Here is a 15,368-nt window from a genome sequence, read left to right as displayed (position 1 = left end):
TTAAAAATAGATAAACAACAGATTTGTTTAACAATTTTGCCTTCGATTACACTTTTCCTTTGTGCAACAATGGCGAAGTGGACAATCGCGCCAAAAAAATTTTGGAAGAGTCCAATGCAAGAAATATTTGTCATTAAAATATATTTACTCAAGTATTTAGTAAAATATTGTTTTCAATCTGTAAATAACGTGCAAAAGAATAAAAAATGTTACCTAAATGACAACAAAGACGAGAATTGAGGTTGGAAACTGTACACTCCGGCGAAAAATGGGACACATCATTGGAATTTGTTGATGTACAAGTGTCTTTACATTTATTACATGAAAATTCATATTTCCATGGGATATTTAACACTACGGGAAGGGCTATCATTGTTAAAAACACTTTTTAAACACAAAAAACTTTCAATAATAGGGAAATTCCGTTACTTTTAAACTCAACTGAACTTGGCGGTACCTCTCTCTAAACCATACACTACGTAAATGAGAAGGTAAACTCGCAACGTTCGGACGCCATCTTAGTTTCATTTCTCACCACCAGGCGTCGCATTAATACATTTCTTTCATTATTTGAAAATTTTAAATATTAACGATTTTCAATAAAACGAGATTTATTTCACAAGTTATAATATTCAATCAACAAATTAAAAACAATTAATTAAATTTGAAAAAATATTCAATTTCGCAAACAAATTTATTTATTTATTTATTTTTAATTAATAATAAAGTAAAGAAAATAATCAAAATTAATATTAAAAAATAATAAAAAATAAAAAAAAATTAATAATCAATTCATAATTAATAAAAATTTTAATTAATTAATAACAATTAATTAATTAATTTTTTTATTAATTAATTAATTTTTTTATTAATTAATAATTTTTCAATTGATGATTGAAAGAAGACAATTTTTAATTACATATTCAAATATAATTTAAAACATATAGCTAATTTTAAAAATTAAATTGATGCGAATTAAAAATTTTCTCAATAAAAAGTAATAATTTTACACCAATAATTGTATACACATTTATAGCGGAAAATCACATTGCTGAAAAATAAAATATAAATGACAGCTAATTTTTCCTTGAAAATGTGAACTCTTACAAAAAGTAACGATATTTAAAATAGATAAACATCAGACCTAACATATTTGTTTAACAATTTTGCCTTAGAATATACTTTTTCTTTGTGCAACAATGGCAAAGTAGACAAAAAAAATTTTGGAAGAGTCCAATGCAAGAAATATTTGTCATTAAAATACATTTACTCACGTAATTAGTAAAATATTGTTTTCAATCTGTAAAGAACGTGCAAAAGAATAAAAAATGTTACCTTAAATGACAACAAAGACGAGAATTGAGGTTGGAAACTACACTCCGGCGAAAAATGAGAAACACCGTTGGAACTTGTTAATGTACAAGTGTCTTTACACTTATTTCATGAAAATTCATATTTTCACGGGATATTTAACACTACGGGAAGGGCTATCATTGTTAAAAACACTTTTTAAACACAAAAATCTTTCAATAATAGGGAAATTCCGTTACTTTTGAACTAAACTGATCTTGGCGGTACCTCTCTCTAAACCATACACTACGTAAATGAGAAGGTCAACTCGCAACGTTCGGACGCCATCTTAGTTTCATTTCTCACCACCAGGCGTCGCGTTAATATATTTCTTTCATTATTTGAAATTTTGAAATATTAACGATATTCAATAAAACGAGATTTATTCATATTTATTCACAAGTTATTATATTCAATAAACAAATTAAAAACAATGAATTAAAATTGAAAAAATAAACAAATTCGCAAACAAATTAAGAATATAATCAGTTTTGCAAAATTAAAAATTTAAATCAAACAACAAATTATTTAAATAAAGAGAGAAAATAATTAAACTGATTAATTTAGATAAAAAATTTTTAAAATGCATTTCGAGTAATTTTTCCTGTCTAAAATTAACGAACTTTAATAGAAAATAATATAAATATATAAATATTTATTCATATTCAACATATTTTTAAATAACTAAAAAATAATGACTACAATTTTGAAAGAATTATTTTATTATTATTTTTTTAATTAATATTAATTAATTTATTATTTATTATTAATATTTGAACTTAATTTTAAAGTAAAAGAAAATTACCATGCGGGGAAAGTTTGAACTAAGATGGCGCCTTTTCTTTGCGAGTCTGCCTTCTCAGTTGTGTATTTTATGCTCTAAAGAAAGGCAGCGCCAAGTCAGATTTATTTCGAAAATACCTTTCAAAATGTTTTATTGTTATGAAAGTGTTTACAACAATGATATTGTATTTAATAATGTTAAATACACACGTTGGGGAAAAAAACCAGGAAATATGAGAACATTGTACAAAAACATGTTTGGACGATGACAGTTGTTATTCAGCCGTAGTGCATGCTTTCCTATGGCGTTGCATAATAATATGGTAATATTTATAAACTTTATAAATAATATAACTATTTATTTAATAATAATTGTTGCCAAAAGGCAAAACCAATTATTTAATTTTGACAAATTGTCACTACATTTAAATATTAGATTGTTAAAAATAATTACTACAATTTTCAAAAAATGTCAAAATATTTTTTTGCCTTTTCCTCGTGGAGGAAACTTTGTAGTCGTTTAGTTCATAAAATATTTAAAAATATAGTCCAAACAAGTACAATTTCTCCAAACGTATTATATTGATGGTATTTTAATTTTTTAATTATTCAAAATAAAATTTTACAATATTGTCCCCATTTATTATTTTCTTACAATGAATTAATAAAGTAAATTTTCTAGTTATAAAACTTATAAAATAAACGATACAAAATAATCAGTAAAAATATTTAATAATTTATTACTTATTTAATATACAGAATTAAATATTTTTCGCTTTCTAAAATTGACAAATTACTGTTAATTTTATTCGAAATTATGATTTTCAATATTTGACGACAGAACATAACCTCACTTTTGTCATTACACTTTGGTCAGGCGTTGTGTTTATTTTATGATTTTTATCTAGATATGAATATGTTTATTGAACGAGTCTTAGGCAAGGCTTGTAAAGGCAAAACGGTTCAGTAATTTATTGCGATTGGACACACGAACGGGGCTTTCACTTTTACTTCGCTTCGCTCTTTGGTAAGTTTTAAAGAGAGACTATATCACTTCTTTATTTATATCTTTTTTGTTGTCATTTATTTTTTTGTCATTTTTCTTTATGAAGATCATCACGCACACACAACTCTTAATATTATTATCCACGACATGCACGCAATGAATTATTTACAATTTGTTTAGAATATTTTATTCTGTTTGTTGTCTTTTTTTTGTCACTTTATATACATTCCTTTTCATGTGTTTTTATTTAGACGCAAAAAGAAAGAGTATTTTTATTTTCAAATAACAGTTTTTACGGAAAAATTCTTTTTTTCTCAAATTTATTAATGTTTATTTATTAATTTCTATTATTAATGTTTCATTAATTTATAATATAGAAAAATAAATTATTTTAGATTTTTTTTTGTCGTAAATTAAAATAATATTATAGTTTAATATAGTTAAAATAATTTAATAAAACTGATAATTAATAAGATAGTGTAATTGATATACCTAGTAATTATTAGATACTGGGTACAGTAATTATTTTGTATTACACTAATTATGTTAATTAATTTTTATATTATTTTTATTCTGATATTCACTGATACACTTTTACCGCATTTTTCTATTTTTTCTCGGTTATTGTTATTTTTCTAAAGTAATTAAATAACTTTTTCTATTTCTTTCTCTTTTTCAGAACCGAAAAGAAAGGAAAGTTGGAACAATACAGAAAAGCTTCGACAATGTCTCTCGTAAGTAATTAATTCGAAAACAATTTTTAATATAGAAACAATTAATTCCCTTAGAAACGATATTAATTAACGAAATAATTAATAGAATTAAAAATTATAATTTTAATGTTTAGTTGTAAATAATTTTTTTAATTTTATAAAAAATTTTATTTCTCCCTTTAGGTATTTTTGTTATTGTGCATGACTGCGACAATATTCGCCTACGATCCAAATGATGAGACGCTGAAGGATATTTTATTGCCGGAAGGAAAATTCGAAGCATTTTATTTGAAAGGTGATGAACAAAATGTCGTGAGACCACCTCATCTTCATGGATCATTTCACACTTATAAAAATCCAGCACTTGTTGGTGCTCCAAATAGTGCGGCTTATGGTTTTCGCTTCGATGGAAAAAGAAGATTCAATTTTGATTAAGAATTGTAAGATTTTTCATTTAATCATTTTTCTCTTTCTTTTTATTTAATAGTTTCTTTAAATTTCTATAGTAATTTTATTACTTCTTAAAAAATTTTCAATTCCCTTTTTTTAAAATGGTTAAAAATTAATTTAAGAAATTCTGATTGTTTTCTCGTCATTAAATTATAATTTTATTATTAATATTAATTAATAGTAAAATTAATAATAATAATAATATTAAATTATAATTTTCATTCTTAAAAACAATCATTAATTTATTTGCTTTTTCTAAATTTTCTAAATCTTCTGAATTTCTAAATTTTTTAAATTATTATTTTCAAAATATTTCAATTAGGTTTTAAATTAAAATATTAATTTCACTGTCAGTTGAAAATTATTATTCAAAAAACAAAATTCATCCAAGTTATCTGAATTTTCGTAAATCTTGCTTTATATTTGAAATATTCAGAATTTACTCACTCGTTACATTTATTTGAATTTTCAAGCTCATAAATAAATAAAAATGAATAAAATAAAGACGCGGCATTGCGTGTTGAAACGCGGAAGTATATTTTTGTTTATATACATTCAGCGTGTAATTTATATCTTAAAACAAACACGAAAGAATTTACTCTTAATTGTTCGAAATAAATCAAAATTTATTTTTGCTTTCAATATTTAATGAAATATTGATGAATTTGTTGGAAGAAGATGAATTTTGAAGAGGAATAGTTTCCACGAATGATGAAATTTCATTAAATCTAGAGATTTTTTTTTTAGTAAATGATAATTTTTTCCTTTGCGTGAAATGCAGTTAGTCAAACAAATCTTTTTCTTTTATTTAAACATTTTATTCTAAAAATGTGTGATTTTGTTTAAGCTATTTAAAAATTTTACAGAGACTACACATGATTTCATGCATGAAATTATCGTTGCAATTAGAAATTTACAAATGAAGATACATATGTACCAATTTCGAAACTTTATCAAATATATACTTGTCTTCGTTGATATTTATAATTTTTTTATTTTAATTTCATGCGATAACGTTTATTAAATTTTTCACTAATTGAAAATTTCTTCTATTTATTAATAACATAATTATAGTTATTTATTAGTTTTTCTTTTTCTTTTTTATTAATGTTGAATGTAATTGAAATTTTGAAAAATTGTGTTTCTTAATTACTGAAATAGAACAGAAATATTATCGGTATATTTTTTTTAGACGTAGATAGAAAAATAAATATTTTAATAATTATATTAATTCAATGAAATTTTATCACGAAGAATTTTATCACGAAGTTGAGAAATATGAATAAATAATTTATTAAATTGTTTTTTTAGAACGAATAAATAATGAATAAATAATATTTAGTGAATGCATAAATTCTAAGTAATGTGAAAGGCCTTGAGAACATTATATATATATATTTATAAATCTAAATGTTGCTGTTAACAATTTTAAATGTTATATTGAGGCTTTCCATCTTTTACAAACACGCAGTTATGTTACGTTTGCAGAATGCATCAAATCGGGCAATTAACGGGAGAATCTTTCAGGAAAGGGAAATTTACTTTCTTCGGGTTAACGATCTATTTAGTAGAAAAATCTTTATAATAATTATTATTTTAAATATTATTTTTTCATTACGTTTTATTTTCAATTTCCCATCATTTTAATTTAATTCTTAATACAGTTATTTATGTTTGTTTTTAGGAAAATTGATCGAAAACCAATGAAAGGATTGTCAAGGAAAATTATTTTCCTAAAGAAATTCCCTCTCAAGAAGAAGTTGAAACCAACAAAAGAAAAACAAGAAATCTTCCATTTGTCTTAAATCAAATTCACTAATTTCTTTTTAAAAAATGAAAAATTTGAGAAAGAATTTTAAATTGTCAATGAATCATTTTTTTGATATTTATGATAATTACTTTAGTCGTCTCATGTATAAATTTAAATTAAAACAATAAATTTTTTTGCAAAGGATGAATAATTAAAATGAATCTTTTTACTAAGAATCCAAAAAGTAGAGAAAATTAAAAAAAAATTAATTTCGAATCTACAATTAATAATCTAAGAAAAGAATCCTAATTGGATAATTTCTTTTCCTAACGATTTTCTTATTAAAAAAATCCATATTATGAAAAATAGGGAAAAAAAGTAACATTAGGAAATAAATATTCGATCATGCCTGTGTTCTGAAAGTGAAGATCTCATTTTTAACTCTCATGTTAGATTCATTTAACATTCATTATTTATTCCGTAATGAAATCGCATCACTCATCAGCATTTGAGCAGAACGTATAATAATAATTTATTCTTGATGAGAACGAACGGGAGAAATATATACATACTTTCTCGTAACATGTTTTAATATAATCTCACACACAAAAGAATCAGAGAAGATTGAACAGTAATCATATAGATTCCAAAGGAATTAAATAGAAAGGCCAAAAGAAATAATTTCACGCTATTGTTATTTTCCACGCAATGTCGACAAAACTCGTGTTCATTAACTTGAAATAGTCGCACTTCCATTGGAATCTTCTCAGTCAAAATGTAGACTTCACGAAAACAGCATCTTTTTTTATTGCAAGAAAACTGCTCTGTGATTTTTGTGTTTAAAAACTTAAGTGCCTACTGGACATATTTAATTTGATAATTAAAAAAAAACTATTTGTGTCGAGAGTTTTTTTTAGGATTTAATTGTGAAAAGATTTTTTTTGGACAATGTTACTTAAATCTTAACATGAGAGTTTTTAAGTTTTCAGTGATTGTGATTTTGTAGGGAATTTCAGCTTAATTCAGACAAAATGAGGATCTTTTGGTTTATAGCCGTGAGTGATTTTTATTACAATTAAAATAGTTTTTCCTTTTCAATAATTGAATATAAAATAATTTTTCCAGACTGAAGCCTTTCTACTTTCCATTGTTTTTGCAAAAACCGAGGATCCAAAAAGGTTTGTATTCGACAATGATTAATTTTTTAGAAAAATTTTTCTTTAATAAAAAATATACATATTTAATATAAAAAATTTTTCATTTCAGACTCGAGGACTTGACGACCAAAGAATCAATTTCATCATCAAAGGTGAATTCCTCAGGAGAGGAAACATTTTCAAATCAACAAACTCAAGATACGGAAAAAATACGAAATGTTCGACACACGGAAAATATTTTATCGCCAATTTTTGCCGATCCTCATTGGCCCACAATTGAGAGTCCAATTTTTTTCGACACCTCACTGCAAGATAAAGAAAAAACTAAACTCGTTCTCATTGAACCTTTCTTTCGTGCGAAAAAAGTGGAAAAAGGTTTTTGGGGCTGGTTGAAGAAAATTTTCGGCGACAATAATAAGGATAAGGAGAAAATTGGTCAGGGACCTTTAATTGGTCCTGTTAAAGTTCCAGGAATGGGTGATAATGTCTATATAAGAGCAGCGGATTCGGAAAATGAAGCCAATCATGTTGTTATTCATTTGATGATAAAAAATCCCTTGGAGAAGGAAATAAAATTCGAGAGTCATTTGCCATTGATTAATTTTGACACTATTCATGAATTGCCTGGGGAAAGTTCGAGTTATCAAACTATTGTATCGCCTCATTTTTCCCACGAGGGTCTCTTTGATAAATCTCATTTTCCAGGTGTTGTTGCCACAGAATGGTCGTCTGTTCCATCATCATCGATTCACATTCCATCGGTGAAGGAGAATTTTTACGCCAATCCAAGTTTCTTCCGTAAACATTCGACTGTGAGTGAGGGTTCTGAATTATCCGCTACTCCGACGAAAGAAGTCGACGAGGCTCAGCAATTCACAGCCTGGGTGAGATTTTGTAAAGAAAATATCTAAATTTTAATTTGATAATAAAAATAATTTTTTATTTTCGGAAAAAAAATCTTTTATCAGTTTTTTAGAAAAATTTTTCGTTACAGGCTCAAACGCAACAATATGGTTCGCCTGGGGAGAATTACGGAAATCTCGGACAGGTTTCTTTCTATGGATCAGAAGACAATCGTCAATTTTCGTCAGCTCGTGAGGATATCAATAATCTTCAGAGAACGCAAAATTCTGGTTTGGAAATCTCTGAAAATAAAGAAACACTGCCGCTCTATCCACCACTATTTAATTCATCCTTCGGACTGGATAATTCAAACAACAAAAATATGATCTACGTGACAAATAATCGTGACACCGGCAATCAGAAATCCTCATCTGGACCAAAAAGAGAATCACAACCGTATCCCGGACTAGGCGCCTATAAAACCGAATTTAAAATTCCTACACTATTGGAAAATATTACACATTCATTTCCTCAAGAGGAATTTATTTCCCAAGTTGGAATTCAAGAAGTTGAAGCACCAAATCTCACTCAAGCTGAAAATAGAGGAATCTATCAATTCCAAGAAATTGACAACGACAAATTGAAAATTGAAAATTCGAAAAAAATTCGCAACAGTCAATCGTCAGATTATGGAAATTATGGTTTAACGGATTCTAATAATTCAAATGATACAATTGATTCAAATTCGAGTACAAATGAAACTGACGAAGCCCTAAAGACAATTTCCGCCTCCTACCCCTGGGAATATCAAATCCCAAGGGATAAATTCACAACTTTAAAACCAAATATTTCCCAAATTAATTCGAAATCTAAACATTCAATCGATGACGTGAAGAAAAATACACGATTCAGAAGTAGAAATAGAAATCGAAATCGTGGAGCACCAAATCAGGAAGAAAAAGAAAATTTCCAGAGTAAAATTAAAAAGGAAATTAAGGAATTTTCCGAGAATGGAAAAATTGAAGAAGAAAAAAAGGAGGATGAATTAGAGAAGCCATTGACAGCGGAGAAAGTTAAGGAATTTTTCATTAAGGAATCGAAACGATTTGAAGAAGTGCTAAAGACAGTTGAGAACGAATCAAAAGCAATCGAGGAGGAAACAAAAGAAGTAACTTCAGAAAGTAAGAGTGATAAAAATGAATCGAAAATTGAATCAGAAAAAGTTGAGGATGATCAAAACCAAGAGTCGAAAACTGACAAAAAAGAGTCAGAATCGAGAGAATTGGAAAACAAAAAAGAAAACGAGGAAAAAAAGGAAAAAAAGGAAGAGGAGGAAAATAAAGAAAAACTGGCAATTGAAGAAAACTCCAAAATTATTAAAGAAGAACTAGACGCCGTAAAAAAAGATCTAAAGGCCGTGAAACAAGAATTAGAAATATCTCGGGAAAAATTAAAAAACAAAAATACTTTTCCCTCCAACGGGGAAATATCACAAAACAATACAACGAATGAACAAACAAAAGATTTAAAAGTTAACACCGAAAATCTAAATCTAAATCAAAAATTAAAATCCATGAGAAAAATTCCAAAAATAGAAGAGAAGACGAAATCGACGAAAAAAGAGACAATATCGGATAAATTAAAAAACTTGGAAGACGATATACCACTGAAAATGTTATTCAACACAAGGGAAAAATTACCCCAAGAAAAGGAGATCAGCGAAATAAAAGAGGACGAGGAGCACAAAGAAAGGGAAAAAATAAATCAAAGCACAGACGCACCAGAAACTGTTAATAATTCAAGATTTAGAAAAATAAACCGAGAGATGAAAAAATACAATAAAACGAATAGATTTGACCTGAAAAAACCAAAGATTTCCATTCTTGATCCACGATTTAAAAATAAATTACAAAATAGAACCATTGCAGAAAAGGCAAATAATTCTACAGGAAAAATTGAAATTTCTTCAATAATAACAACAACACCACGATCGCATATTACGAGAATCTATGGAAAAAATCGAGCGGCCGAAAAATTGAAATTAAAAGCGAAAAAAGAGAAGATTGCCGAATCTGAGGAGAATAAGAAAAATAATAACAATTCAAAGGAGAGTTTATTGAAACTGGAAAAACCGAAAATACGAATTTCTAAATTTACACCAAGAACAAGAAATTTTAAAGCCAAAGCAACGAACTCTTCGGATGAGATAAAAACTGAGAAGTAAGGCAGAAAAATAAAAAAAGAAATAGATAAATAAAAATTTAGCGTTTGTAATTAAATTTAATAATTAGTATTAATTATTTCCCTTAGAAAAATAATTAATGCTAAATGCTCGGTTTTTATATTGTATTTTTTTCTTTATATCTAATTTAAAAATAGGAATCGAAGTATAAAAATATCGATTAATTATATTATTCAATTATTATTATTATTATAAACGTTGAATGAAATTTGTATGTAAATTATATTATTACTATAAAAAATAGAATTATATTCCACATGTTGCTTTACGCATTAAAATATTTATCAAATTTAATTATTATTATTATTCTTTTTAATTAATTGATGAATTAATTAATCAATTAATGGATTAATTACATTAATTATTAATTATAAAGGAATAAATTAATCATATTAATAAATAAATTAATTATATTATAAAGTATATTATAAATTATATTAATAACAAATATAGTTAACCGAATGGAATTTTATTCCTGCAAAATATAAAATTAAGAAAAATACTGTAAGAGTCATTAAAATAAATATAAATATACTTCACTATATACTATTTAGTTTAACTATAAATAAAAATGAAAAAAAATTGAAAATAAATGAAAATAAATTCAGTTGGTGGAGCATTTCAGTTAAACCCTGCATCCTGTCGTGAATAAATAGTTTTTTAAATATTAAAATAGTAGTGTACTCACAAAAAAAGGAAATTAGTTGTTCCAAAAACAGTATTGCATATATTCTTCTCATTTTAAAAGAAAATATTTAGAGAAATTAGCATATTTCATAAAAATAGTGCATTATAACCTCAAATTTGACACTATGTACAGTACTTTGTTAATTGTTTCTTCATTTGTTTTTTAATTTTAAAAAACTACGTTTTCAATATTTTTTTATTGCTGTTTTTTATTTACTCGATTTACACTAACTAGGAATTTATTTTTTGTTTTTAAATAAATAAATATTTGTTTATGAATATCGATTTTAAACAGTTTCGATAAATCGATTAAGCTTCTTTAATTCTCCGCAAGAGCGCACTGCCAGCACGCACGGTCATTGGTTGAGTCTCAGGTCTCAGCCAATCAGGTGCAGGCAATTTCACTGCGGTGAGTGGGACTGCAAGGAATCTTCATTATTGTCCTGGCGCTCGAAGTGGTAAGTACTAAAAAGAGAAAGATAAAGTTATAAAAGAGTCGGTAGTTTTTGTGGCCTAACCTTTTTTTGTATGTACGTTGCTGAAATCTCCAATTCAGTATCTGTATTTTTTGCTCTGGTGCTCAGAGAATATAGCAAAATTGTGACAAAATGTTAATGGGGATTTTGGCAACGTATAAGATATAAGTTTGCGCAGGTAACTTGCAGTGCGAGTTTGCTGCAAGCTTACGTATTATTTCGAGTTGAAAATATGTATTTGAAAGTAATTTGATGAATTTTATGTTTGTTTTCAGAATTTTTGAGCATCTTGAAAATCTTGGGCGCATGCGTCAGACAATCGCCCTGTTTTACCGACATTACGACGAGCTTCAGGCATTAAACTGCGGCGCTGGCATCGCATAATCGTCTGCACTGGACAGAGTAAGTATCTTTTGCGTTCTTTAAGAAAAAGTTTCTAAATTTCGAATAGTCTTGTCTACAAATTATTTATAAAAATGCATTTCCTTGTTTCTTTTTAAGTAAGTAATGAATCGAATTATAAAAGTAGAAGAAATATTTCCACTAGAGAACTTTTTACTCATCGACATAAGTTTATTCTCGCGTTGAAGCCCGAGCTTAGAGAGCTCATCTAGAAATTGGCAGCAATGTTACGAAAAATGATTAAATATTGTTCTTATTTCGACAATGTTAGTTGCATTTTAAAGAAATATTGTCGCAAATTGTTAAAAATATTGCTTTTATTCCATATCGAACGCGATAGTTTTTCAAGAAATTTTGTGCAATAATGTGTTCTATTTAGAATATCTTTTTTTTCTGTATAAATTAATTTTGTATATATTGCTTTTGTTTACAGGATTTTCGGAAAATTTCATGAAAATGAAACTACAGCGTCAATAGTCAAAAGAGACGCTACGCTCTGTTTTATCGACAGTGCGTGAAGCCATTAGTTTCGAAAACTGAACAAAGATGGCTGCGGCGCTGTAATCGGGTCTTTTGTCTAAACCACGGAAGTGTAAGTATTTCGCTTATTTACTCTTTGTTTTCTTATTTTTACTTAGTTTTTACCGTTTTTACTCGAGCAAATAAGTAGAAGAAATATATTTCACCAAGGGAACTATTAACCCTTTCATCACAATTATTAATCGCTGTGTTTGTATAATGCGAAACTTTGCAAGTGCATTTTCCAGTCACAATGTATTTTTGTTTCCAATTTTTTTTTCAATCCAGTTTATCTAATTCGTACAGCAAAAAAATTATGTTTCGCATATATAAGACTGGAATATTTCAAGGTTAGAAGTGTTTTTTTCCTGAAAATATATGAAACAATCGAAATTTGTCCCGATTTCAGTTTGGAGGTTATGTTTGCCTCTTGTTAGGAGAGTAAGTGTAAAAGTTTAAATGTGGTTTAAATGAACACTAATTCTTTTAGTATTATTATTATAATTAATTATAATAATGGTTATTTATAATAAATTTCGTTATTATTTTTATTATTTATAACTATTATTGTTTTTTCTATACATTGTTCTTAATCAAAAATTATTTTTGACAGTACAAGTATATTAATTTTGATAACTATTTGTCAACTATTATTATATAACAAATATATTATTAACTATAATAATATAAAAAATATTTTTATTGAAATCTAAATTCATTAAATTTGATTCTGTTTAATGAATTTTGTTTTTGCCTATACGATAATTATTCATTTTTCTTAATAAATATTTTTTTCTATATTTTCAATTAATGATAATGGAGAATATTTTTTTTGGAAGCTAAAATTTGGTACAAAATATAGAAATTTTCGCTTGTGGATTAAAAAAGAAATTGATAATACGATTACAATCAATTGTAATTTAATATATTGAAAAAAAATTTATTTGATTCAAATAACCGATTACTTGACTATATTATCAATTAAATATTTAATTGGATCAAATAATATTTATTGGAGTTAATTAAATGGTACATATTTGCTTCAAATACTGAAATTATTGGTTCAAATACCATTTAATTGACTCCAATAAATATTATTTGATTCAACTAAATATTTCATTGATAATAGTCAATTAATCGGTTATTTGAATCAAATAAATTTTTTTTCGGTGTAAAAAATTCGAAATTAAAGAAAAATAACTGTTTTTGGTTGAAATTAATTTGTTTTTTTTAATTTCTAGGTACAATTTGATTTGGAGCAAAGATACTTATTCGGGAATTATTGCTTCATGATCTTCAGGAGGAGAGGTTTCAATCTTCGTGTTCCTCAAAGTTCTGAACGTTCAAATGATAGAAATTTATTTGTTCCTTAACTTAAAATTAAAATTTTATTACAATAATATTGCATCATCAGAAAAAAATCATAAAATTTCTAAATATAAAATTTAATTTTTGAATTTTTACTGTAATCAGTTTATTTTTTGAAAATATTTCGCTAAATTGAACGTTCAAAAATATTGTGGACCGCATTCTTCGTAGAGGAGGCGCGATGGCATAGCATCCATCGACCAACGTGGGATTCACCGTTCGGTGAGTCCGATGCGACAATTTTTTACTTCAAAATTCTTCCCTGTTTAAAACAGCTCACGTGCCATTTTTTCTTTAAATAAAATTGACAAAACCTTATTCAATTACAAGAAGTTAATTTATAAATTTAAAATTAATTGAATTTATAAATTTAAAATTAATTGAATTTATAAATTTAAAATTAATTGAATTTTCATAAACTTAAAATTAATTACATTCACAAATTTAAAATTAATTAGTAATAATTTTACTCAAGGTTTAAAAAATAGAGGATTTTATTGAAAAATTGTAAAAAAAGTTTTGTTTAAACAGGGAAATTATATTTATTTATAATTTATAAGCACATAGTGACACGCCATTGACAAAGTGTATTATTTTCCAGTATGTTGTATTACTATGAAAATTAATACACTTTTCAATGTTTATTCTTTGTATTTATGCGCATACATTTTTCCTGTTTTATTTGCTCAATATTAAATGTTTCCTAAGTTTTCTTTTATAATTTAAAATAAGTAATTTTCCTTCTTTAAGAAAAAAGTAAATTTGCAAAATTTTATCAATTTTTTCAAGTTATAGTTATATTTTGTTATATTAACAAAATAGAGATTATCCTTTTTTTATATTAAACTTGAAATTAAATTATTTTTAACTTATAACTTATTACTTTATTTTGTTAAGATGTAAATAAAAATTAGGGAAAAACAAAATTAAATGTTTGTGCCTTGTGGCAACCCTGAAATTCATTAATTCATTAAATTTCAGGGTGTCTAACGGTCAGGGAAGTTAGGGAAGTCAGGAAAAAGTCAGGAAATTTTTTTGGTCAGGGAAAAGTCAGGGAATGTCAGAGAATTTAATTGAAAGTCAGGGAAATTTCTAAAAACTTATTCAAAAATTAAAATTTACGTGAATAAAACATTTTTTTATTTTAACAAAACTTAGAAGATTTTTATTATCGTTTGTTTCTATCATTACATATTAATTTATTGTTAAATATGTCAGTTACCATATTTTTTTCCCAAGAAAGAGGAAATAAAATTAGTAAAAAGTCAGCGAATTATTTTCTCAATCCTTGTTAAACACCCTGCTTAAGTAAGTAAAGTGTTTTTAAAGACCCTAAAAATAATGAAGCTAAATGCCATAAAAAAGAAAAAAAAATGTTGAATTTTAAGAAATTCAGATTTTTGAATTTTTGATAATTTTTGAAAATTTTAGATTTTTTACCAAAAACTCGAGACTTTTAAATAAGTAAAGTATTGTCCAAGAGCGCAAAAATAATGAAGCTAAATCCCATAAAAGAGAGGAAAAAATGTTGAATTATAAGAAATTCGGATTTTTGAATTTTTGTTAATTTTCGATAATTTTAGATTTTTTACCAAAGCGTCGAGACTATTAAATAAGTAAAG

At 26.1% G+C, this 15,368-nt stretch overlaps 2 protein-coding genes and 1 long non-coding RNA gene across 4 annotated transcripts; all 3 read left to right on the top strand.

Annotated features, from left to right (window-relative positions):
* The first annotated feature begins 2,260 nt into the window (after positions 1 to 2,260).
* On the top strand, positions 2,261 to 6,256 carry LOC122508004. 2 transcript variants are annotated; one of them, XM_043621066.1, is made up of 5 exons: positions 2,261 to 2,456; positions 3,042 to 3,160; positions 3,819 to 3,873; positions 4,036 to 4,292; positions 5,987 to 6,256. In XM_043621066.1, the coding sequence occupies exons 3-4, from the start codon at positions 3,865 to 3,867 to the stop codon at positions 4,285 to 4,287; spliced, it is 261 nt and encodes an 86-aa protein (XP_043477001.1). In that variant the 5' UTR covers positions 2,261 to 2,456; positions 3,042 to 3,160; positions 3,819 to 3,864; the 3' UTR covers positions 4,288 to 4,292; positions 5,987 to 6,256. The 2 variants fall into 2 exon arrangements, with proteins under 2 accessions (XP_043477001.1, XP_043477010.1); XM_043621075.1 differs by lacking the exon at positions 2,261 to 2,456 and adding an exon at positions 2,624 to 2,721.
* An 82-nt stretch (positions 6,257 to 6,338) lies between these two features.
* Positions 6,339 to 10,382, top strand: LOC122507996 (probable WRKY transcription factor protein 1). The gene is made up of 4 exons (XM_043621055.1): positions 6,339 to 7,107; positions 7,178 to 7,230; positions 7,319 to 8,093; positions 8,204 to 10,382. The coding sequence occupies exons 1-4, from the start codon at positions 7,084 to 7,086 to the stop codon at positions 10,274 to 10,276; spliced, it is 2,925 nt and encodes a 974-aa protein (XP_043476990.1). The 5' UTR covers positions 6,339 to 7,083; the 3' UTR covers positions 10,277 to 10,382.
* Positions 10,383 to 11,732: 1,350 nt separating this feature from the next.
* On the top strand, positions 11,733 to 13,960 carry LOC122506923. The gene is made up of 3 exons (XR_006302054.1): positions 11,733 to 11,859; positions 12,293 to 12,451; positions 13,620 to 13,960. It is a non-coding gene; the product is annotated as an uncharacterized LOC122506923 (long non-coding RNA).
* Positions 13,961 to 15,368: the final 1,408 nt, after the last annotated feature.

Source organism: Leptopilina heterotoma, unplaced genomic scaffold (genome assembly GCF_015476425.1).
Source record: "Leptopilina heterotoma isolate Lh14 unplaced genomic scaffold, ASM1547642v1 Lhet_114, whole genome shotgun sequence".
Lineage (NCBI taxonomy): Eukaryota > Metazoa > Arthropoda > Insecta > Hymenoptera > Figitidae > Leptopilina > Leptopilina heterotoma.
The sequence above is the reverse complement of the archived record's forward strand: the minus strand, read 5'-3'. Positions and strand labels throughout refer to the sequence as shown.

Coding starts and splice junctions, on each gene's coding strand:
- LOC122507996 (XM_043621055.1), top strand. CDS start 7,084: ATGAGGATCTTTTGGTTTATAGCC. Junction 7,108..7,177: donor GGATCTTTTGGTTTATAGCC/GTGAGTGATTTT, acceptor TAATTTTTCCAG/ACTGAAGCCTTTCTACTTTC. Junction 8,094..8,203: donor CTCAGCAATTCACAGCCTGG/GTGAGATTTTGT, acceptor TTTTCGTTACAG/GCTCAAACGCAACAATATGG.